The sequence below is a fragment of the Peromyscus maniculatus genome, chromosome 15 (assembly GCF_049852395.1).
Source record: "Peromyscus maniculatus bairdii isolate BWxNUB_F1_BW_parent chromosome 15, HU_Pman_BW_mat_3.1, whole genome shotgun sequence".
NCBI classification, from domain to species: Eukaryota; Metazoa; Chordata; class Mammalia; order Rodentia; family Cricetidae; genus Peromyscus; species Peromyscus maniculatus.
In genome coordinates, this window is record NC_134866.1 from 36,256,444 (window position 1) to 36,280,897 (window position 24,454).

At 46.3% G+C, this 24,454-nt stretch overlaps 1 protein-coding gene and 1 pseudogene across 2 annotated transcripts in view; one reads left to right on the forward strand and one right to left on the reverse strand.

Moving 5' to 3' along the window:
- The window catches only part of Nim1k (NIM1 serine/threonine protein kinase), a 53,518-nt gene extending 30,824 nt beyond the window's left edge, over window positions 1-22,694 (forward strand). Inside the window, exons 1-4 of one of the 2 annotated variants that reach the window (XM_076551856.1) lie at window positions 478-556; window positions 3,453-4,400; window positions 19,945-20,213; window positions 21,819-22,694. In XM_076551856.1, the coding sequence (XP_076407971.1) occupies window positions 4,106-4,400; window positions 19,945-20,213; window positions 21,819-22,568 (1,314 nt within the window). In that variant the 5' untranslated portion in view covers window positions 478-556; window positions 3,453-4,105 and the 3' untranslated portion in view covers window positions 22,569-22,694. Of the gene's footprint in view, window positions 1-477; window positions 557-3,452; window positions 4,401-19,944; window positions 20,214-21,818 lie in introns of those variants that run through there. The other variant, XM_006989800.4, reaches the window with a different exon arrangement.
- Window positions 12,431-15,423, reverse strand: LOC121822967 (E3 ubiquitin-protein ligase RNF149 pseudogene; annotated as a pseudogene).
- Window positions 22,695-24,454: the final 1,760 nt, after the last annotated feature.

Here is a 24,454-nt window from a genome sequence, read left to right on the forward strand (position 1 = left end):
TGGTTTGGGTGGGTGTGGTTTCTTTCGCTTTGGAGCCTCTGGAGTGGCCATTCACTCTACTAGGCAGAAACTAAGACTGGATTAGAAATCTGTCTCTCTGTCTCTGTCTCTGTCTCCCCCCGGTGTGTGTGTGGGGGGGGAGGGCACTGGCACCCAGGGATTGTACAGTGGGAAGTCAGAGAGCTTTTGTATTACACAGTCTCCAAATGTAGGGTTTTTTTTTTCGGGGCGGGGGGGGGGGGCTTTCCTCCAGAGCTAGTCCGGCCAGAGAGGATCCCTGCCTGGAGGTTTAGATGGTTAGTCCCCTCTTTTCCAGAAACCGCAAGTGCAGAAAGATGAAGGAAAGAGGATTCCATAAGCCAGTTTTACCTAACACTCTCTCCTGTGCCCAGGGGTCTTCCTGAGCTGGGCAGGGATAGGAGGCAGAGAGCGTCCAGCCTTCTGGAACATACAGGCTTGGAGCTTGCTCTCTTCCACGCTCAAATAGTCACTATGCTTTTGGCTCTGCAATCTTCAGCCTTCTAACCACGGAGACACTCCCCTCACGCCCACCCCGGTGTTGGAATCTTTTGTTTGTATATATTTATGTGATTTATTTTGGAGTAGAAAAGTGTTCATTTACCCCTAATTGGATTATTGGCATTATCAACAAGTTTCAATTCATCTTCAATACAAACCTAATTCTTGCAAATTTGTAAAAGCGTCTTCATCTGATTTAAATAGAAGAGTAGCCGTTTTCCTGGCTTTTGAGAAAAGAGAATTGGTTTAAGGCCATGTTGCAAGAAATCTAACTTGAGGACATGTAACTCATAAAGCACCAAACACCTTGACCACTGGCAGCAATCATATCTGACCTCTTCTCCGAGTGGAGCAAGAAGGGGGACTTGTTCTAGGAGGCACCAAAAGTCGATTGGGTTAGTGAGGTTAAAACACTGTGTAATCCCAGGGCCCCTGTGCAGCTCAAGATACAGAGCCCACATCGAGAGCATTGGGGAACCAGGAAAGCAGAGGGCAAGCCCTGGGCCAGCAATTGTGTGGGGGTGAGGGAAGCTGGTACCTGGAGTCCTGAGGGCTTGGGAAGAGTGGACCTCTTGGAAGGAGCAAAGACAAGGAGATGTATGTGTAAGGAGTCCCACAACACGTCCCAGTCTGGTGATAGACTTGCAGTTAAGCGTTTCATCCAGACAGGAAGGTGGGGTCGAGAATCCTAACGGCTGGTGCAGCGTAGCCCAGGCTCTGGAAAGAATGTGCTGAAGTAAGTTTTCTGGGATAATGAAAAGTAAATGCTGGGCTAGTGTTATTAGTTTATAAATACAAAGGTATTTACCTCTACTAGACCAAACTAAAACCTAACATTGGGTAACTTGGCATTTAGTTCGTTTCTTCTTTAATAAACTTATCAGATGCGTGCCAGACACTGTGCAGAGCCCGGAGACACACTTTATTTATTTGGCTGTGGTAAAATAGGCCATTGACCACCGCGGCCCGGTGAGGAGGCACTCCAAGAGGACACCTCCAGAGCCAAGAGTTCTTCACAGCGGCCGCTGCACTGGAAAGGACTCACGGCACCTGGACTGGCCCCTCTCCTTTGCATAGGTTAAGCTAAAGTTTCTTTCAGAATTACGGCTGATGCTACTCCCGGCTCTCATGAGCTCTGTATTGCAAATCTGTGAGCGTCGGGTGTCACTTGACCTTTGCTCAGCCAGACATCCAGGGGTAGGTTTCAGAGTGTCTGTGAACGCTCTAACGCTACATGCAAATTGTGTGGGTGTGCTTTTTCCTGGTCATAGATTTTGTTAGTGTCTCAAAGGAGTCTGCGAGTCCAGGACAATTGTAATTAGTGTCTTAAATTTCCTTAATCCAGTAAAGGAACTTTGGCCTCCATGGTTTTTTTTTTTTTTGTTTGTTTGTTTGTTTTTTTGTTTTGTTTTGTTTTTTTTAACATCTGAATCACTCTGCCTTAGAGCTGTGTTAGTTATTGCTGTGTGGCCCTTTATAACCCTGCAGACTTCTTCCACCTTCGTGTCCCCATATCCAAAAATAGGAGGAGGATTGGGCACGAACCCCCTACCTAACCTTTCTTATAGCAACCCCATACTTAACCTGTAACAACAATATAGGCAGTGCTACTCATAACAATAACAATATCTTCAAGCAGACTAGAAATTGCATTTCCAAGGCAATCTGTTAGGTTGGGTTTTTTGTTTGTTTGTTTGTTTGTTTGTTTGTTTGTTTGTTTGTTTAGTTGTTTGGTTTTGTTTTGTTGTTGTTCAGAAAATGCTCAAGTTCAAAAGTCAAGCTCCATACACTTTTAGTGAACACTCTCAACACCCAGAGCCCAGCACTCACTCCATGCTGTAGGACGGGAAGTAGGGGCGGACTGTGCTTTCCACCTTTGAGGAGAAGGGACGTTTCAGAAAGTAATCAGAACGCCAAGGGGACTCGGAGGGAAGACACTGCTTAGTGCTGTTTTGTGACCATCTCATAGGGCTCCGTGAGCCTAGGACAGCTGACTGGCTAGAGAGTGCAGGCGCAGTCTGGAATGTGGTCCACAGGGCAGCCTGCACACCTCTGGCCACGCTGGCCTCCATGTCTGTCTGTCACATAAAGGGCTGGGCCTGCAGACTGGCAGCCCAGCGGAAATATAAGGAAAAAAATAAGCAGCGGAGAGAAGTGGTCTTTGTCTTTGGAGAAACAGAAAGAATGAAAGCAACTGTTGCTGGAGGGCTTCTCTCCAGGTTCCCCAAGCCCCGCAGTCCCACAATCCACTTATAAAATAATCACTCAGACGCTTATATCACTTATAAACTGTATGGCCGTGGCAGGCTTCTTGCTAACTGTTCTTATATCTTAAATTAACCCATTTCTATAAATCTATACCTTGCCACGTGGCTGGTGGCTTACCAGAGTCTTTACATGCTGCTTGTCCTGGCGGTGGCTGCAGTGTCTCTCTCTCCTTCTTCCTGTTTCCCCAGTTCTCCTCTCTTTGTCCCGCCTATACTTCCTGCCTGGTCACTGGCCATCAGTGTTTTATTTATATAGAGTGATATCCACAGCAAGCAACCAGTGAAGGGGATGCTGGGCTGGAGTACAAAGGCATTAGAGGAGATAAAACACATTCCAAAAAAAAGTAAGGCAGTTTGGAAAGTGGTAAACTGTCATTATTGTGGTTTCCTATTCTAAAAAAAATCTGTTTTTTGAGCTGAACTAATACAGCTAATACAAATAGGCCTTGCTTGAAACTCATGGCCTGTAACGGTTTCCTAAAATGTGCATTGAGAGCATGTATACATGTTGACTTTCCTTTTTGTTAAACGGTATGCAATGTAGCATCTACTGGTAACATGACTCATAAATTCCTAGAGTGCTTTTAGAAAAATGCTCATGAATTGTTTCGTGTTCTCCTGGGCAGCGCGTTAGAATGGGCTAACTATTTTACTCTCTGTCCTTAGGGTGAGCTGTCATCGCCAAATTTTCAGGACAGCTCAGGGCTTAGAAGAGGGCTCATCTAAATAAAGGCCGGCTAAAGTGACATTGTGCAGATTTAATCCTCCCTCCGGCTGCCTGTGTGACCAAAGGCTGCTTTGCAAGACTTGTCCTTTCTGGAGTTCAGATTATTAAGTCCCCAGGGTCCTGCGACTTGACAGCAAGCGGAAACACAAAATGAAGGTCAGCGATGAGTACCCGCTGCAGGGACTCGGGGGCCTCCCAGGGGCTTTTACACTCTGGAGTGCAAGACTGCCTGATTGCACAGGGAAATAAAGAGGAGCCTTTGTCCCCCCGTCGCAGCCACCTACCACACAGGGCATCAGATTCCGCCTCAGGAGGAGTTATGGTAACTGGATGTCCGTCTGGCTGTGCAGCGAGCGCTTGGAAACCCGAGGTCAGAAAGGGTCTGGAGTGAGGCCCTGCTGGGCTGTGCAAGCTCTATCCAGCCACCGAGTCTCGCAAGGACTTCTTTTTGCTCTGTTCTCAGCGCTCTCAGGAACACTGCTCCTGGAGACCTCAGCTCACATCTGCCTCCCTTGTGGCCTCTGCCCGTCGTCCTTCAAACCGCCCTGACAGTGGCCCTGGGCTGAGATGGAGACGTGAGCCCGCATGGACGATGACTGCAGTGTTTGTGAATGGAGGCGGCCTGGTGAACACACACTGTGACCGGTGGGACCGGAGGGACAGCGCGGAAAGCAGCGGCGGCCAGACCGAGTGCGGCCAGGAAGGCGAGGAGGACCAGCCGCGCCAGCTGACCCCCTTCGAGAAACTGACTCAGGACATGTGCCAAGACGAGAAGGTGGTGAGGGAGATCACGCTGGGGAAACGCATCGGCTTCTATCGAATTCGAGGGGAGATCGGAAGCGGGAACTTTTCCCAGGTCAAGCTGGGGATTCACTCCCTAACCAAAGGTAGGGCCGGACTTCCCAAAGATCCCCTGTGAGGTATTGGGCTCTAATTGAGGGTGGGGCTAGAGGGCTACTTAAGTCCATGTTTGTATTGATGTGTCACTAACAACAACCTGGAATGCTATAGGAGACCTCCCAGACCACCAGGGTGTCCCGATAGTAGGCTCCAGGGTCCCCTCTAGCCAGACAAACTGTTCTTGTTCTTTTGGTCCTGGGGCCTTTCCTGCCTTAGTCTTCTGAGTTCGTGTCACGTGGCTCTTCACACGTTCCAGTTACTCTGCATGAACGATGCTCACCACTTTGGCTTAAGGGAGGACTGTGGAGAGCACCCCTTTGGTATTCTACCCTTATTGGGCCCTTTCCCAGGGTTACCCCAACTTAGCTAAAGCTGGTAACTGGCCTAAGGGAGAACATTGGCAAGTCACCTTGCTGAAACCACCATCTGAAGCCCATATCCTCTCCTTAGAGACCCTTCCTGATGTTGTCTCCTTGGCCTACCCTGTTACCATGCCCCAAGGTCCTGCTTTTCCTTTTTCTTTCTTTCCTTCTTTCTTTCGTTCTCAAGACAGGGTTTCTCTGTGTCACCATGCCCTGGCTGTCCTGGAACTCGCTTTGTAGACCAGGATGGCCTCGAACTCACAGAGATCTGCTTGCCTCTGCCTCCCAAGTGCTGGGATTATAGGCGTGCACCACCACCGCCTGGCTGCTTTTTCTTCTATAAGAGTCCAGCCCCAGTCCCACGCCCCTCTAATCCATTTTACTTCTACTGAAAAAGCTCCAGGGCTGGAGACCTAACACACTGGTATGGAACTTGCCTAATACACAAGGTCCTGAGTTCAGTCATCAGCACAGCTAAGAAAAAAGCATCATACATGTGCATGCCTGTGTGGACATCCACAACACACAGTACATTGGTCACAGAAGCACCAAATTTCCCACCCACTCTGAAGCCTTCTGGGTATTCTGGGTTCACATTTCCCTGTCTCAGCTACCTTACTTAGTTATCACTGTAAATACAAGTGCTTTTCCCATTTCCTAGTCTCCATTTGCAAAATGCACCCAGTAACAAACACTACTTACTTCTATGGGCGTCAGAAGGAATGAGTACGTGATCAATAAATAGTTACTGATGAAATTTTTCAGTCACATCTGTCTTCCCTTTCTGACACTAAAGACAAATTGAAGTCTTATTTATTTGTTTGTTTGTTTGTTTGTTTCTATTTTCTGTGTATGTGTGTTTGTGTGAATGTACACATGTGCTCTGGAACTGGAGTTCTAGACAGTTGTGAACCACCATGTAGATGCTGGGAACCGAACCTGGGTCCTCCAGCAAGAGCAGCCAGTGCTCTTAACAGCTGAGCCATCTCTCCAGCCATAAGTCTCCTTTTCAACAGAAGTTCATCCCTCATAGAAACCGAAATCAGTTCACCTGCATTCCCTGTGGACTGTGACTTCCAACTCTGACTGCCTATAAGAATTATTTCGGAAGGTTAAAAGCAATACCGCCTACAAACCACTCCAGAGCTTTTTATTAAATTGTTCTGGGGGGAGATTTGGCATGAGAGCTATTTTAAAACTCTCCAGGTAATAGAAACACCACCTAAGCATCTTGCACATACTGTAGATGTCCTCTAATGGAGTCATTTTCTGGGTTTTGTCACAAATAGATCATCTAGATATTATTTGTCTTCAAATTCAATTATATAGTATTATGTCAGACTTTTATAGTCTTTCAATGTTCAGTCTTGTTTAGCTTGAGGTAATATTCACCTACTCAACAACAGAGGTATTGCATTAGGCTCTAGGGGATATAAAGAGAAGTAGTAGTTGACACCCTCAGGTATAAGGCAAGAGAAGACATATGCAAACAAGGACAATACAGAATTTGAGAAATACATGAGCCAAGTTGTGGGTTTAAGTCTTCCAGCTTGGAAATGTTGCACAAGAAGCCAGAGAACAACTGAACGGGGTCAGTCCTCCCCTTGATGAAGAAAGGACTGCTATTGGTCAGGGTTCTCCAGAACAGACTGTACTGAAAACTGGGGGGTAGGATTTATTGTAAGGTTGAGGTCACGTGATTATGAAGACTGAGAAGTTCCATGATCTGCAGTAGGTGAACTGGAGCTCCAGCAGAGACAGTGGGAGAGCTGTTTGAAAGCCAATGGGCCCATGGGCCAAGATCCAATGTTCTACTGGTTGAATGGTTGAATCTGGAAGCTAGGAAAAAACTCAGTGTCCCAGGATAAGACCATTAAAGAGAGGGCATTTTAAAATTCAGACTGGGCAAAGCCCACCTACATTTTGGTGAACCACTTGCTTTATTCAGTCTACTGATACAAATTGTCCACTCTTACAGTTGCATCAGAATAAATGTTTGACCACATCCCCGGGTACCCCACGGCTAGTTAAGTTGACAGAATTAGCTTTCACAGGTGGTTACTATGTGGATGTAGAGCTGGGGATGGGAGATGGCAGAGGATAGTGAACTTGGCTTCCTTGTCTGTGTGAACCAAACAAAGAGTGGTTTGTATACGTAAGGCAATATTAAAAGAATGAGTGCAGGTGGGATGGAAAACAAGCAAAAAACGCTGATGTCCAGAAGAAACCGTCCCCTGGGTAGGGACATGGCATGAGATCAGAGCAGGGTTTGCATTGCAGTGATTACAGAAGTCAGTGGCAGTCACTGAGAGGGACAGCAGAGAGGAGCAGTATCTGACTAACATTTTACACCCAAGTGGTGGCTGGGTTTGCACCCACTTTTTTCTTTTCTTTTTTTTGATGCTGGGGATTGAGCATGGGTCCTCACATATGCCAACTGATGCTCTGCCCTGAACTACACGCTATCCTCCTCTTTTATTTTGAACCAAGGTCTCCTTAAGTTGCCCAGGCTAGCATTGAACTCATACTGTAGCCCAGGCATACCATGAACTCATTATCCTCTGGCCCTCGCCTCTTGAGTAGATGGGGTTACAGGCCTGTGCCAGGAGGTCCAACATAGTTAACATTCTAAGTACACAGAATCACATCTAGACAGAGTGGTTTGCATGTGTGTGTATGTGGTGCTGAGAATCGAACCCATCATCCATACATTGTAACTGAGCATTCTACCATGGAGCTACACCTCAGCCCCTGGAGTGGTTTTAAATATATTTACTCTTTCTCTGTGAACACCATGACTTTTCTTATTTTAATTTTTTAAAAGATTCACTTTTAGCCAGGAGTGGTGGTGGCACACGACTTTAGTCCCAACACTTGAGGCAGAGACAGGCAGATCTCTGAGTTTGAGCAATCTGTTTTACAGAATGAGTTCCAGGACATCCAGGACTATACAGAGAAACCTGTCTCAAAAATTATTATTATTATTATTATTATTATTATTATTATTATTTATGTGTATCCGTGTTTTGCTTGCATGTATGTCTGTGCACCACATGAGGCCAGAAGAGGGAGTTGGATCCCTCGGAACTGGAGTTACAGACTGGTGTGAGCTGCCGTGTGAGTGCTGGGAAACCAACCTAGGTCCTCTGGAAGAGCAGCCAGTGCTCAGAGCCAGCTCTCTGGGCCTTTTCTTTTCCTTTGAAAATATGTTTTAATTGTCACACAGTAAGTGCACATATTTTTGGAATACAGAATAATATTTAAATACACATATGTATTAAGTATGATCATATGGGGATGATTTGTATGTCTATCACTGCAGGTACTTGCCATTTCTTTGGGTTAGGCATGTGCAACATTGTCTTGCTTTGGAACATTCAATATCGAACGACACCTAATTGCTGTCAACCATACTTATCCTAACATACTGGGGATGCTTCCTCTTATCCAATTGCAGCCCTGTACCTAGTCATCCCGCTTCCTCCACACCTCCTTCCCCCACACACTGGCAATGGAAAGTCGTTCCCAGGCTCTGGCAGCTGCTATTAAACCATCTATTTCTCTGATATCAACTTTTCAATTTCAAATAGAAATGGGAGTGTGTGGTGTTCGTCTTTTTATGCGAAATCCGATTTTCTCAGCATAGCAGCGTCCAGTTCTACTCAAGGTTTTGTACAGGGGGTAACATTCCATTGTCCATATATGTGGCACTTGCTTTATGCACTCATCTGTTAGTAGACACCTTTGTGAGTCAGCTTTGCAGTACTAAGACAAAGTACCTGAGATAACACGCTTTTTTTTGGGGGGGGGGAGCGTCGTTGTTTTGTTCACGTGTTAAGAAGTTTGACCCCATTGCCTTTGATCTGTGGTGAAGCAACAGAGCTCAGTAGAAGTAGCGGAAGAAGGTGTTCACCTCATGCAGCTTGAAAGTAGAAAGGGAGACATGGGAAGGCACCAGCGTCCCAATATCCCCTTCCAGGGGACACCCTCAATGTCTAACATCATTCTTGTAGGCCCCAACTCTTAAGCTTCGGCCACTTCCCGGTAGCAATGGACCAAGGACCAAGGACACATGGACTCTGAGGGGGACTTGATAGCCAAACTACAGCAGTAACCAGAACTTACAAAGGAGGCATGGAGTCTCCTTCCAGCTGACTTCCTGCCTGTCCTTCTCCCCATTCAGATAATGTCCAGTAGACAGGAGCCATCACGTCTTCTGTGGGAAAGGGTAGGGCAATCCCGAGGGAACACATGGACTTTGGAGTTAGTCAGATTTGTGTGGACTTGTGATTGATTCTTTGTCTTTCTCTCTGGGTGAGTACACAAAAGCCGTGTCTCCGTTCTGTGTGTTTTCCCATGTGTAAAGTAAGCCAACTGTTAGCTTGCATCAGCTGCACAGGATTATTGGATGGAGCAGACTAAAAAGCATATACTATCTTTTCAGTTTGCTTTCTGTTGTTGTGGTAAAACATTCTGACCAAAAGCAACTTGGGGAGGAAGAATTTCTTTGGTTTACACATCTCAGTCACAGTCCATCCTGACAGAAGCCAAGGCAGCAGTTCGAGGCAGAAATCTGAAGGCAGGAACTGGTGCCACTCACTGCCTTGCTCTCCATGGCTTGCTCAGTCTGCTTTCTTATACACCCAGGACCACCAGCCCAAGAGTAGCATCACTCCCAGTATGCCCACAGTGGGCTGGGTCCTCATACATCAATCGTTCATTGAGAAAAGGCTTGCCCATAGGGCAATTTGATGAGGGCATTTTCTCAATGGAGTTCTGTCTTTCCAGATGACCCTAGCCTGTGTAGTGTTAACAAGAAACTGACTAGAATGAATACGCTCCATAGCATGTGCTAGACAGAGCACACAGGAAGTATTCATTAAATGATAGCGTTAGTCTTCTTTCAAAGTAGTCTGGATTCTTCAGGCCCGAGCCGTTTATCAGTTAGTTCCAGGAGCATAGGTCTGCTCAAATGAGCTCATGTGGAAAGAAATGAAGTAGAGAACTCTGGGGACCCACAAGAAGGTCCCAATCATGTCAATCATCCATCTCTTTAACTCCTTATGGGATTTCATGGCTTCCCATGATAATATTTAATCTTTATTATCATGGTTTTTATCATCATGATAAATATCTCTCTACTTCTCTGGACAGAGTGATATTCAGTGTTTATTATCCAAAGGTGTACCTTGGCCAGGAATTGTGGTTGCCAGCTCAAGTTCTCTATAACGCCCGCTTTATGGCCCATCTCCATTCCATTAGTCCCATTCTACTTCAGTTCAAATCCTGATATCGATATACATGTTGGCTCGCTGGACAGCTGTGATGGCTACTTTAGAGTGAAGGCCATTGAAGTCTGTGAGACCACATGCCCACTACTCTCTCAGCAGAGCGCAAGGTCTGAAGTGTCTCTAAGGTGAATAAAGAAGGCCCCACGCTGCTAAGTGTAAGTGTATCCACCCTGGACAGAATAACCAGCTAAGCTGGGAGAATGCCTGACACAAGGCAGGAGCAAAGCGATGTCCGTTTTGTGGACAGGCTGCTAGGTGAGAAGAAAAATGATGGTCCGTGTTTGTGAATCAAATGGCTTCGTGTCTGATATATTATAAAGTTAACTTCAGACCCCTCTGCCTGAGTTTCAGAGAACACCAATTCCCTACGGTGTGGATGGTGCTTTGTGAGGCTTGCATGCTCTTCTTGTGCTTAACCATCATAGCCTAACCCTGTTAGCAAAGGTCCAGTGTCACCCCTGGTTATGGGATGGCATGTGTGACAGAGGGCAGGGACGTTGATAGAGGTTTGCAAAAATGTAGCCCCTGTACAAAGCCAGCTTGACCAGAATTGTCACCAAGTTTTCTAGGAAATGTGAACAGTCTGGGTATCAGAAAACAGAGCATTTCAATGCCCGGGAAGTTCCCAGGACAGTAGCTAAGGATACATAATAATAAAAGCGATGTCACCAGCTGCTCTGGATCTCCAGGAGTAAGATGACGATATGCACCTCTCTCCAGGCAGGAGCTTATTTTCACAGCTGACAGTGTAGATTCTCCTGGGATCTGCAGGGAGATAGGGAGGCTGAGAGCCATCGTGAATCCCTTTTCAGGCTGACTAGAAACTTCTCCAAAGCAATGATGCACCGAGCTTCTGAATGTTTTATGTCCCATCTGTTGTCCCCAGCAGACACAAAAGAAACCGCAGGCACCAGAGCTTTTCTTGGAGGCTGCCCTTTCTGACCTCTGCCTTGTTCTTTCCTCGGCTTAAGTTTCAAGAATCTTCGCTTCTTCTCTTTCGGTTTGTTTATCCCTTGCTCTACTTGCTTATTTTTATTTAGTCATTTGATTATTTGTGTGTTTTATGTACATGTGTGTGTACATGCGTGTGGGTGGGTAGACTCACCCATACATTCATGTGTGTGGCTAGAGGCTGACATTGGAATCTTTTCCTTTATCTCTAGCTCACCTTTAAAAAAATTAAAAATTCACTCTTTGGTAATTTCACACATGAATACAATGTATCTCTCTTCACCTTTAAAATTTTTTTAAAATTTATTCTTTGGCAATGTCATACACGAATACAATATATTTAGATACTATTCCCCCAAACTGGCCGGCGGTGGTGGCACATGCCTTTAATCCCAGCACTCGGGAGGCAGAGGCAGGCAGATCTCTGTGAGTTTGAGGCCAGCCTGGTCTACAGAGTGAGTTCCAGGAAAGGCGCAAAGCTGCACAGAGAAACCCTGTCTCAAAAAAAAAAAAAAAGAAAAGAAAAGAAAAAAAAATTCCCCCAAACTGATTTCTCCTTCAGTTCTTCCCAGGCCCCCTCCCCCAACCCTTTTATAACTTCATCTCCTCCTTTTTTTTAATAAGTCACCGATCCAATTATTGCTGATCATATGTGACCACCGTTTATTTTTATATTATTCATTTTTGTCAATAGACTTGGATCTCACTGTTTTGGCAAGACTGGCTAATCAGAGATCCCGGGCGACCCACCTCTCTCTGCTCCCCATCGCACTGGAGCTGTAGCTTTTACAGTTTGTTCTGGGGATGCCAACCCAGGTCCTCATGCTCACATACCCAGTGCTTTACCCACTGATCAGTCTCCCCAGTTACCATGAAACAAGCAATCACTATAATGTACACACCTCCTGAGTGCGTGCTTTGTTCCGGACTTTACAGAGATGAATAAGATGTGCCTCTCGTCTTGTAGGTACTCATAGCTGTTCAGAGGAGACTGACGGAAAACAGTTAAAATGTGTCACAGAGTAAAGCTATGAGTGTGTAACGGGGACTATGGGGGTCCAGCCCCCCCATAGTCCCCTCCCAGGGTCCAGGAAGAATCTACAACCAGCTGATAGTTTAATCTTTGATGAAAAGAAACGAATCCATGTACACAAAACTCCTTAGTCCATACACTTTTTATTTATTTTTTTGATTTTCTTAATGAATCAATATTTTAATACTTTTAATGTGCAATATGGCATTTCTGCCATTTTGTGTGTGTGTGTATGTGTGTGTGTGTGTGTAAAAACACAAATAATTTTTTTCTCCAAGTGTCAAGAGAAAATAGACAGTAAAGATAAAAATGCAAATCATAAAATCAACTAGTGTTGTTATCACAATTCCAAACAAGAAAAGGGTATGCTTGGCTTTGAAGTCTCTATGGACAACATAGTGCAAGACAGTTAGTTGATTTCTCTTTCCCCTTCTTCTTTTTGGCTTGAACTTAAAATCCTCTTGCCTCAGCCTCCTGAGTGCTGGGTTTACAGGCGTGCACCACTGCACTGCCCATGGCAAGATTTCTCAGTTTACAAGTTCTAAAGAGTCTGCTTCAGGGAATGTCCATTTGATCAATTACTGAATTCTATTACACAATTCTACTTTAACTTAGAAACAGAATTTTAACAGTACCACAGAAGCTAGTCCAGTACTCAGAAACATCACCACCCCCACATCTGTGACAGTCTGACACAACAAAATTTATGATATACATCATACTTTAGTAGATAAATAGATGAAGTCTAACTAAAAATCCTCTTAGGAATAAAATATCGCAGCCCTTTGTATCAAATCTGAATCTGAAAGGTAACGTAAAATAATATCCACTGTTTTCAAGTATACAAACCATGCCCTAGAGTAAAAAATTAAATGTCCTGTATAGTTCAAGCCAAGGCTCTGTCGGTGAGGCTGTCAGGGAGGCTGTGTGCTAGCAGACGGCTCCTCCATGCTGAGGGTCATTCCTGCAGGCTCCTAGTAATGCTGTGTCTCCCCCGGCATCTTCTTTAAAGCAGGGGCGGTGTGGCCCAGACTCACTTGAGGAAGATGATGGAAGGTTGGTTTCATCACTCCTGTCCTCATTGTGGGATGTCACACTCCGATTCCCAACAGAAACACTTCCCGGGACAGTTTCTGGAATGGGTAACTCCTGTGCATCCTCAGGGTCCCCCCAATATCCCAGGGCTTTGATGACATCACGTTTACACATTGGACACGTTCCGTGATCCAAAAGCCATGGGTCAATGCATATGCTATGAAAAACATGCTTGCATGGCAGGATTCTGATAACATCCTTTACTTTAAAGTCTTCAATACACACTGCACAATTCTCGGCATCAATATCAATTCCCTTCTCTCCATGCTTTACAGTATGTAGTGGAAGCTGGCCAATAACTTTCTTAGTTTCCTTTCTATGATTCACTGATGAATTCTTGCGATGACGGGTACCCAATTGCTATGCTCATTTTTACTGGAATTCCTTTTTGCACCAGATCAAAAATTTCTCGTCCTTTTGGGTAGCTAATCATAACGATGACTGTCTTTCCTGTCCCTGCGTGCGACATGGGCTCGGTGGCGCTCCCGTAGCGCTCCTGGTTGTACCACCAAGGCGTTCTTCCGCGCAGCCGCCAGCACCTTGTCCTTAAAGGTGCAGCCGCTGCGGGCCACCCGCGCCACCCAGGGCGCGGTGCCCAGGCTGCCGGGCGCCACGAAGCGCGTGTCGGGCGCGCAGCCCGCCTCGTCCGCCTCCGCGCGTGGGACGCCCACCAGGCCCTGCTTGTCCTCCCGGGGCGAGCTATCGCCTAAGCGGCGGTCATGTTCGACTGCGGGTCCATGTACTCGATCTCTCACCACGGCCTAGTACCACTCGAGCGCGCTGCCGCCCACCCCGGGGGCGCACAAGGCCAGCTCCAGCTCGCGCCAGAGCCCATACACTCTATTACTCTGAGTCAGTTCTCTCTCTACACAGCTTCTATTCTGCTCTCATGCCTAGCTCCTTCCTTGCCTGATTTGTCTCTACATTTACCTGCGGTCCCTTCTAGGTTCTATCTTAATTTCTTCACCTTAGTTCTGCCCCATCTAGGTTCTCATCCATCTAGTTCTTTCCCATCTCAGCTCCTCTCCCATCTCCTTCTCTCTCATCTTGTTCTTCCCCATCTGGCTCTTCCTCATCTTCCATCTTGTTCCTTTAGTATTCTCTTCTAGCCCTTCAATCTAGTTCTTCCCATGTAGTCCGCTCCTTTCCAATTCTTACCCATTTAGTTCTTCCGTTCTTTTTTTCTCTCTCTTTCTCCTTCTCTCCATCTCCTTATTCTCTCTAAGTCTCTCAGGAATCCAGTTATAAACCCAGGCAATAGCAATCCTCTGGCAGAGCAAGGTCACCAGGCTTGAATTCTACAGGGTCATAAAGGCGGGTAAGAATTTTCCTCAAGCAGTGACCACCAGGCTTTCTTTTACAACCCAAAAGGGGAGTGGTAAAGGAGGAGGTCAATAGAGAGCTAATGATCAGTTAGTATATCAAGAAGGGGATCTTTGTGTTCAGTCTACATTCCTAGAAGTGGCTAGGTAAGAAGTTAGAGGTCAGGATGGAAAGATGGCTCAGTGGTTAAGAGCACTGACTGCTCTTCCAGAGGACCTAGGTTCAAGTCCCAGCACCCACATGGCAGCTCACAACTGTCTGTAACTCAAGACCTGACATCCTCACACAGACATACATGCAGCAAAACACCAATGCAAATAAAATTATTTAAAAAAAGAAGTTAGAGGTCTATTAGTAAGGTTGTATAAGTCTATTAGTAAGGTTGTATAAGAAAGGAGGGTCTCACCCTAAATTGCACAAGAAATAAAACTATCTGCCTGACCTAGGAGATAGGTGTTGTTTCATTTGGCCTTGGATGCTTGATAGGTATTTTAGATAAATACACTTAGGAGTTCTTGGAAGCATGCATAGCATTACAAGAAAATCACTGTAGGAACCGGCTAATATATATACACAAAAGCTAAAATATCACCAAGACTTCTTAAGCCATGGCTTGACCTTCAGACAAGTCCTTGACTTTTCCGAGTCTTAGCTTACATTGCCGCAAGTGTGTGTTCACTGGGCGCCAGCAGAATCCTGAAAGTGTCTATTGACTAGAAAGGCTTGCAGTGGGTCCTAGGCTTTGCTGCGCAGGACACAGTCGGTAAAGCTCCAGGAAGAGAGATAGTATGTACCCACAGGTGGGAACCAGTGAGGGGACACTTGGAAATTTAAAAGTAGTTAACAGAGCTGGGGCAGACAGCACCCACGGAGCGGCAGGAGCAAGCGCAGGTGACGTTGACGCAATCTTTGGCTTGCCCACAAAGTCTCTTCTTGCTTGGTTGAATTTTGTCATGTAGTTATCAGAAAGCCACCAAAGATTGTAAACAAGGAATTAATGTGATCCGATGTCAGTGAGCAAGGTGAACGGAAGGTGGAGTCATAAGAGCAAATGAAGCCGGTCTAATGATCCAGATGGGCGAGTCATGACGTCCATTGTAACTCAGGGAGTGGCAAAGAGGATGGAGAGAAGGGGTGCAATTGAAAAGGGGTTGAGAATGCTGACCACGGGGCCGTGGGGTGGCTCAGAGTTCCGATGTTCAGGACTCACCTACAAAGCAGGTGGGCCAGGCTGTAATCCCAGTGCCCAAGAGGCCAAGACAGGGATCTGCAGAGCAAGGAGGCTAGTTAGACTAGCTGAATTTGTGAGCTCTGGGCTTAGCAAGAGACCCTGCCTCCACACACGAAGCAGAGAGAGGAAGTCACTTGGCATCAGATACTGTGACATATTATAACCTGGAGCTCCCCCACATTTATTATAAATGTTAAATGTTTGACAAATATTTGGCTAATTGACTCAGTATACTAACTTCTCATGGAAGTAGAGTAAGGTTGAGGAAGAGCTAGCAGATGGAAGGAAGATGGACCTAGGAACTAACTCACATCATCCTGTGCAAAGAAAGCCCATTTGTTTTAAGAAACTAACTTCTCCTCTTACAGGGGAAGAGATGATGCAGAAGGAAGAAATTTGGGGGGTATTCGTTATGGACACTTAATGATTCAAAGCCCTCACACAAATGTGCAGGTATCAGGATTCTCTTGAAAACTAAAAAGCAGAAAAACCGACAACTTGAGATCTGTGGTCAAAATAGCAATGGCAGCTGGCACTGAGTAACAGCAGCTGTCCCATTTCAGACACACCTCAGGACCCTGCAGCCCCACTGATCACCCTTCCTTGTCCCCACGGTCTGTCCTGCCCACACGTCAGCTCCTCCTCTGCACTTCCCACACTGCAGTCAGACCGCTGTTTCCACAGCTGGAGTCAAGATTATGACATTCTCCACAAAGGCCTGGGTGTCCCAAGGCTGCCTTCCCTGAAACAGGCTCCAAGACTGCGCGTTACCTCACCCTGCTAGCACTCCTGGCTAATCTGGGGACCACTTTCCCTCACTCCACATCTCCATCATAGAGGGCTCCCCTCAGCCTCTCTAGCACAAATGTTACATCTCATGTAGGCTAGCACATGCACCATCCTCGGCCTTCTCCCTCACCCCGTGGACACGACTTAGAGTTCTCACTCAGAGGGACCATGCCGTTTAAAAACAAATTTGGATTCCTTCCTAATACTAACCATACATATCCTAAGGGCCATTTTCAAAGTCCTTCTCTCTCACTGGATTGTAAGAACAGTGTCTGTCTTCTCATGGCCCAGTGCATAAGATGTATATATATATACACATACATTCACACACACACACACACACACACACACACACACACACACACACACCCTGAACATGTGTTTAAGGAGCAGATGGGGCTGGGGAACTGGCTTAGTTGGTAAAGTACTTGCTTCACCAGTGTGAGCACCTGAGTTTGGATTCCCAGAACCCACCTAAAACGCCGGCCATCATTCAGTGTCCTTTCGTAAACACCTGCCCGGGGTGGTGAGGCAGAAGGCAGAGAAAGGGAGAACCTCAGAAGGAAGACACTGGAACACACTGGCCAGCCAGCTCGGCCTACTTGGCAGAGGTACAAGACAATGAGAGGCCTGATCTTAAATAAAAGGTGAACCGTGCCTAAGGAGAAAAGACACTCAAGGTTGTCCTGTGAATTGTGTTCATGCATCTCCACGTCTGTGCACATTCGAGAGTAGATATGAAGACTGAGTTCTTTAGGGAACCAACATTTCAACCAGCGAATAACAATTTGGAATACTAGGGCTTTAATTTTTTTTTTTTTTTTTTTTTTTGAGACAGGGTCTCTCTAAGTAGTCCTGGCCATCCTGGAACTCGCTTTGCAGATCAGGCTAGCCCTGAACTCACAGGTATCTGCCTGACTCTGCCTCCCAAGTGCTGAGATTAAGGGTGTGCACCACTACACCTGACTTTAATAATGTTTTATGTGATTCTACATTTGTGTTATAAAGCAAAGCTCGGCTGTCATGTGATTTAGCATGAGATAAGGCAGTCAAGGCACCTGGGGAGCAGAACTGAAAGAGGTACTCACTCCAGCAGCACTTGTCTCACCCAGTAGTCCTGGCTGGGGAGGGAAGCCTTTGCTAAAGCCCTGAATTTAACCGGAGGGTTCTAGTAAAGGGAGATTAAGATTCCCCACTGCCGCTGGGCAGTGGTGGCGCACGCCTTTAATCCCAGCACTCGGGAGGCAGAGGCAGGTGCATCTCTGTGAGTTTGAGGCCAGCCTGGGCTACAGAGTGAGTTCCAGGACAGACTCCAAAGCTACACAGAGAAACCCTGTCAACACTCCCCCCCCCCAAAAAAAAAAAGATCCCCACTGCTGAACACTCATAGTGCATGGAAGTAAGTGCCGCAGAGATCAGTACTGTTAAGGGAGCCTAAGACAGGGAGAGGGGAGGAAGCAGGAGAAACCCCTTCTGCAGAGACTGCGAGTCCGGAAGGTGGAATTTTAGCTCTTGCAATAACAACTCACTCAATAGACTGTACAAAATGTTGGTTCAGGGAAACAGCGAGAAGCAGTCAGTGCTAGCCACTGAAAGGCAGAAAAGATGTGACCAAGGAAGAAGAATGTCCAGAGGATGGATGAGGAAGCCCATGTGCTGGGCTGATAGCCTGTAGAAATAGCCAAACTGGGACTTAATTATTCATGGTTTGCTTCTTCCACGACGCTCAATATTGCTTCCCACAGAAGAAGCACCCCACACATTAGACAGCATTATGACCCCTGTCCATTTCGGAAAGCCGAGTTGACCTTTACCATGCTGATAAAACTCCTGCTCTGAGCCAATGGCATCTTTTTTTCATGCCAGTAACGCTGTACCAAAGTTCTTCGAAGCAGGTGTGCTGCAAGTAGACCAAACAGTCAGTCAGTCTGTTGCTATCTCTTCTTGCTTGTCTGGATAGTCTGGCCAAGTTTAAACAACAAGATGATGCTGTGCTGTGAACTCAAGATTCATTTATTTTTAGGGTACCCATTTTCGTCACGTGCTCTGTATTTACTGTAAAAATGACAAGTATTAGTAATCAATACAGAATAGTATAGAAAAGCTATCTGTGACTCCTTGGGTAAGTCTTCTAGGGGTGGGGTGTAGTTCAGGTGGCAAAGTGCTCACTCAGCATACACAAAGCCCTGGCTTTCGTTCCTAGCCCTGCAAAAAGGCAGGTGTTAGTAGACATGCTTTGTAATCTTAGCACCTGGAGATGGAGGCAAGAGGTAGGAAATTCAAGGTTATTTTTAACTATATAGTGAGTTCAAGGCCATCTTGGGATACCCTTTCTTTAAAAAAAAAAGTAGACATTTTAATAAAATGTCTCACCATATTTTTTCTATAGGAGTGAATATTTGTATTTTTCTTATGTCTTTTACATATGTAACATCTTTTCACATCAATAAGGGCAGATTGACATCATTTGCAGGCATATTGTCCTAAACAAAGATGAGCTACAGTTTAACCATCTCTTGCTGGCCATTTGCTATTCCCTGTAACACACGCACACCCTTGTACACCTATGGGGTTATTTTCTTTAAGATCAACTGCTAAAAGTGAAATGGCCGGATTAAAAGATGTAATCATCTCTAAGATTTCAACACGCTATACTAAACCGCTCTCCAGAACTATTGCACCAACTAGCCCTCCCTCCAGACGCACAGGGATGGGCCTGTTTCTTCATGCCTTCACCCACATAGACAGGGTATGTCTGTGTCTTGGACTTTATATGTCAGGCACAGATAAAGCAAAATAAAACATGCAGGGAGAGTGAGGATAATAGGGAAGGCAGTATTATAGGCTGGTGAGCTGAGACTGCAGTACATGGGTGCTCTGAACACCCAGAGCCTGAGAGTGTCATGGTCATCTTAAGCGGATGCCATGCGAGACTTGCAGGGATAGGTTAATTATAAGGGTAGCTTTGCAGGGTCACCAGGGATAAAGTGAGTAAGCAGGGACAGAGCGAAAGAATGATCTGGATAAAGAAGTGGTCCCACGTATGAGTGTTTATTGTTTCAAAAACACCAGACTGAAGGGGGACGCTGGAGGGGAAGCTGGGCAGGAGACACAGGCTGGCACTGAAGCTGGAAGCTGGTTCTCTCTCATCAAGACGTGCTCTCTGGGCTAAGTCCAGGACTTTTAACTTTACTTGGAAAAGCAGGTGAAGATGACAAGGGAAGACTCCTTCGGGAGGCAGGAGTTGGCATCCAAACCTGTGTGTAGATGCTGATACTGGAATTAAGACTTTTTTTTTTTCATTTCTGTTGATTTGGGAAGCCCTGAACCTCTATGCCTGATAGGATAAAGGAGACCACCCAGAGCCCTTCCAGCTTTAAATATCAATTTTCTCATTAAAACAAAACAAACCAACAACAAAAAAGTCTTTTAACTCTTTTCCTTTTTTCTTTCCAGAAAAGGTAGCCATTAAGATTCTGGACAAGACCAAGTTAGACCAGAAAACCCAAAGGCTGCTATCCAGAGAGATTTCCAGCATGGAAAAGCTGCACCATCCCAACATCATCCGCCTTTACGAAGTCGTGGAGACCCTGTCCAAACTCCACCTGGTGATGGAGTATGCAGGAGGTGGAGAGCTCTTTGGGAAAATTAGCACTGAGGGGAAGCTTCCCGAACCAGAAAGCAAACTCATCTTCTCCCAGATCGTGTCCGCCGTGAAGCACATGGTAAGCATGGCACGGGCTTCTGCTCCGCCGGCCTGGGGAACATGGGACTTTGGTTTGTTATCACGCACACATCGCAGAGAAGGTTGGCTTTGCAATAGCAGACAGTTAGCCCCTTTTGTAAGCGTCAGAAGTTTGGCTGGGACCAGTGTCCTTGCCTCCAAACCAACATCCAGGATCTTGGTACCTGGCAGGCCCGTGGCTTCTCCAGGAGTTGATGGGAGCCGATTGCCCACTGATTGCTCCAAACCTATGTTCTACCTCTCCTTGGCCCTCCTTTCCTGTGCTGACTGCCTTTACCCTTCATCTCATACCTCACATTTCAGTCCTATCCACACTTGGTGACCAGCCCAGTGCCCCGCTCTCCCTTTCTGAAATTTGCCTCAGTCTCAGGCCCAGCTGACACCAAACTTTCTCATCTTCACTGACCGCCACCCCGTTCTATTCCTCACCCAGTTCTCACTGCCTCTGTGTCTCAGGTAGTAACGCTCAGTTAAGTCATCCTTCAGCTCTCCAACGATTTCTTTATAAAGAAAGCTGGATTTTTGTAACACACACACTGCTTAACTCATCCAAGAACCGGTCCTTTTGTGGGCTCGCTGGGGCCAGCCATATGCTGGGCACACAGAAGGAACTTGACGTGCACTTAACTACCAGATATCGAGTAGGAGAGCAGCAGACACTGCAGCAGAGTACAGATGTGGGTCCACAGAAGCCCCGGGTCCTGACATTTCTCCCTGCAGTCTGGCCTCTGAAAAGAGAAAGGCTGAGCTGCTGTCATAGATTTCACTGAAATTGTTTGTGTGCAAGGACCACGCTGAGCACTGCCCACACAATGTCGTCTATAGTTCTCACAGCAGCCTTGTGAGGTAAGTGTCGGCTTCTTAGTATATGAAGGAGTGCTCTTCATTTTGCACGCTGATAGAAGAGATTGTTAATTTGTCCAGCTCTATCTTACAAAGCCTATGCTGTTACCCCGAGGGCTCACTGGGACAAATGGCATTAAACCTTTACCCAAGCCTTTAAAATTAACTAGGTCAAAGTTCCCAAGACTATTGGCTAAATTTAGAGTTCAGGGGCAGGGCAGGAAGGAGCGCGTACTCACAACACATAGTAAGAAATCAGTTGCAAGAAACCTGCCAAATCCAACCTCCTCCTTTTTGCTAAATTACATGAGTCCACCCAAAGGAGTATGGCCAGGAGGTTGGAGCAGGTCCCCAAGACTCCCTGCTCTTGGTCTCAGTCAAGGGAAGACTCAGAAGAATCAGGTAAGACCTCAAAAAGTACGGCTTGTTATGTGATTGTGTTTCAGCATTGTGCAGTTGCACAAGACCTGGGTCCTTGTCTGGCATGAATTCCAGAGTCTGTGTGGCACAAATTCCAATCCTCACCCCATGGAAGACGCAAACCTTTGGTCTACTCATGGGGGTGAAGGCATTGCACTGGGTTAAAGGCTGTGGTAGAGTTTGCTAATGTGATTTAAGTTGTTTGTATTGAATTTCTGTGGCTATACCGCCAGCATCACCCACTTCTCTGTTGCAGAGACGGCTCTATTTTCTGTTTTATCATTTGCCTTAAAATTGACTCTCCCCCATGTTTTCTCCCCAGCATGAAAACCAAATTATTCACAGAGATCTGAAAGCAGAAAATGTATTTTATACCAGTAGCACGTGCGTGAAGGTGGGGGATTTTGGATTCAGCACCGTAAGTAAAAAAGGCGAAATGCTGAACACCTTCTGCGGGTCTCCGCCCTACGCTGCACCCGAACTTTTCCGAGATGAACACTATGTTGGTGTTTATGTGGATATCTGGGCCTTGGGGGTCCTTTTGTACTTCATGGTGACTGGTACAATGCCATTTCGAGCAGAAACCGTGGCCAAACTAAAGAAGAGCATCCTTGAGGGTACCTACAGCATACCCCAGCATGTCTCAGAGCCCTGCCACAGGCTCATCCGAGGGGTCCTTCAGCCCATACCCACAGAGAGGTATGGGATCAGCTACATAATGAACAATGAGTGGATGCGAGGGGTGCCATACCCCACCCCTTTGGAGCCTTTCCAACTGGATCCTAAACATTTGTCAGAAACCAGCACCCTCAAAGAAGAAGAAAATGAGGTGAAGAGCACTTTAGAACATTTGGGGATTACAGATGAGCATATCCGGAATAACCAAGGGAGAGATGCTCGAAGCTCCATCACCGGGGTCTACAGAATCATTTTACATCGAGTGCAAAGGAAAAAGGCTTTGGAAAGTGTGCCAATAATGATACTGCCAGAACCTAAAGAAAGGGACCTAAAGAAAGGGTCCCGTATCTACCGAGGCATAAGACACACATCTAAATTCTGTTCGATTTTATAAATTATATCAGGCAGCTGGTAACTAACCATGAACAAAGTTTCTGCTTTTAACTTTTCTCATAGACAACTTGGATGGAAACATTTTTGTAATTTTTAAATAAAATTTAAATTTGAGATATGCATACCACCCCGTCCCCAACTAAAGTCTCTTAGCCTGGATTCTGGCTTGGGAGTTTTGTTTTCTTGTCAGACTTCAGCATTCATTTATTTAACGGAGAAACACATGTAGTAGCACTGTTTCAGGTGCGGAGGAAACAGCCAAGCCAATCCCTTTCTCTTGCGTGTCGGAAATTCTAATATACAACATATACACTTGCTAGCAACTATTTTTGTTTTTAAGAGAAAAATGACAAAGAGTGGGAGATGCTATGCAGACTCCTCACAGGACTGTCTCATTTTAGAAGCACACCACTTTGGGGTAGACCTTTAAGGAGGGCCACTTTGAGTGAATGACAGACAGCATGAGAGCTGAAGGAGTAGCCGCAGTGACTTGAAAAGGGCAAATATTGTGCCCAATCGCCAGGAATGTAAATTAGATCCCTCTGAGCAGAACCGATGACAAAGGCTTTTTCTTCCTTTCTTTCTTTTTTCTTTCTTTCTTTCTTTCTTTCTCTCTTTTTTTTTTTTTTTTTGGTTTTTCAAGACAGGGTTTCTCTGTGTAGCTTTGCGCCTTTCCTAGGACTCACTTGGTAGCCCAGTCTGGCCTCGAACTCACAGAGATCCGCCTGGCTCTGCCTCCCGAGTGCTGGGATTAAAGGCGTGCACCACCACTGCCCGGCTGACAAAGGCTTTTTCATGTAGTTTATTTGGAAGGTGACCTGACAGCAGAGTCGTGAGGGACAGAGAGGTGCAGTAATAGCTAACACAAAGATGTTACCAAAGTTGGCCAGTGGTAGAGGTGACTGCCGTTCAGTCCCAAGGACCTTGAGCAGCATTGTGTGCATCATATCTCAAGGGTCTGCCCAAGGTATGGAAGGGGAAAGATGGATCAGCCGTCATCCACCATTGGGCAAGGGTGGTCAGTGGCGTCACCCGCCCTCCACGTTTCCAGATAATGCTGTGTGAGTACCAAGCGGTTTCTTTGTGCGTCTCAGGCCTTTGCACCACAGAAGCATTGGAGCAGGAAGGAAAAGGTCACGGCATTGGCGTGAGGCAGCGGACTGCCAAACACGATCGGTATGAACCTTTTCATCTTGCCTGGGAATGGTTACTGCATCAGTGGCTGGAGGAAGCGGCATGGCAGGGAGGGCCTGAGGTGGTGCCCAGACGCTAACACAGCCTATCTGGATGCCCTGCTTCCCACGAATCCCTCTGTTAAATACAGTCCTTGGAGAGGGTGGTAGCTGGAGGACTCCACACAGCAGGTTATTAGAGCTGTAACCATGGCTCTCCAACTCCAGCCAGCAGGATTACTTATTTTGTTTCCCCAGACCAGCAGGTTCCAGCTCCAGGCCTTTAGATTCAGTGAATCCTGGGCTGGGCAAAGAGCTTTAAACAATCAGTGACTTGCAAGTTTGGTGTTCTTTCCAACAACCTAGGCTGAAGTAGATGAACGGCTTGGGTTGCCAAGGAGCAAGGAGGATGTTGACACTAGGAGCCCCAGTAAGGGCGCTTGTGAATTAGAATCTATGACTAGCATGGCCTGTAGTTAGTCCTTGACTCGGCGTTGAGAGATTTGAATGACGTTCCAGGTGATGCTGATGCTGTTAGTTAGGGGCCACGCTTTGAGGCTCTCTGAGCTACAGTCATTACTGCATCCCGTCTGGAGGCTCTAACTGGACCCTTAACTCCTTCCATCAGCTACCCTGACTTTCCCTCACCTTTGGCATTTCAACTGGTTTACGCCATGAAAGGATTTGAGTCCTCACTTGCCTTATCCTTGGTAGA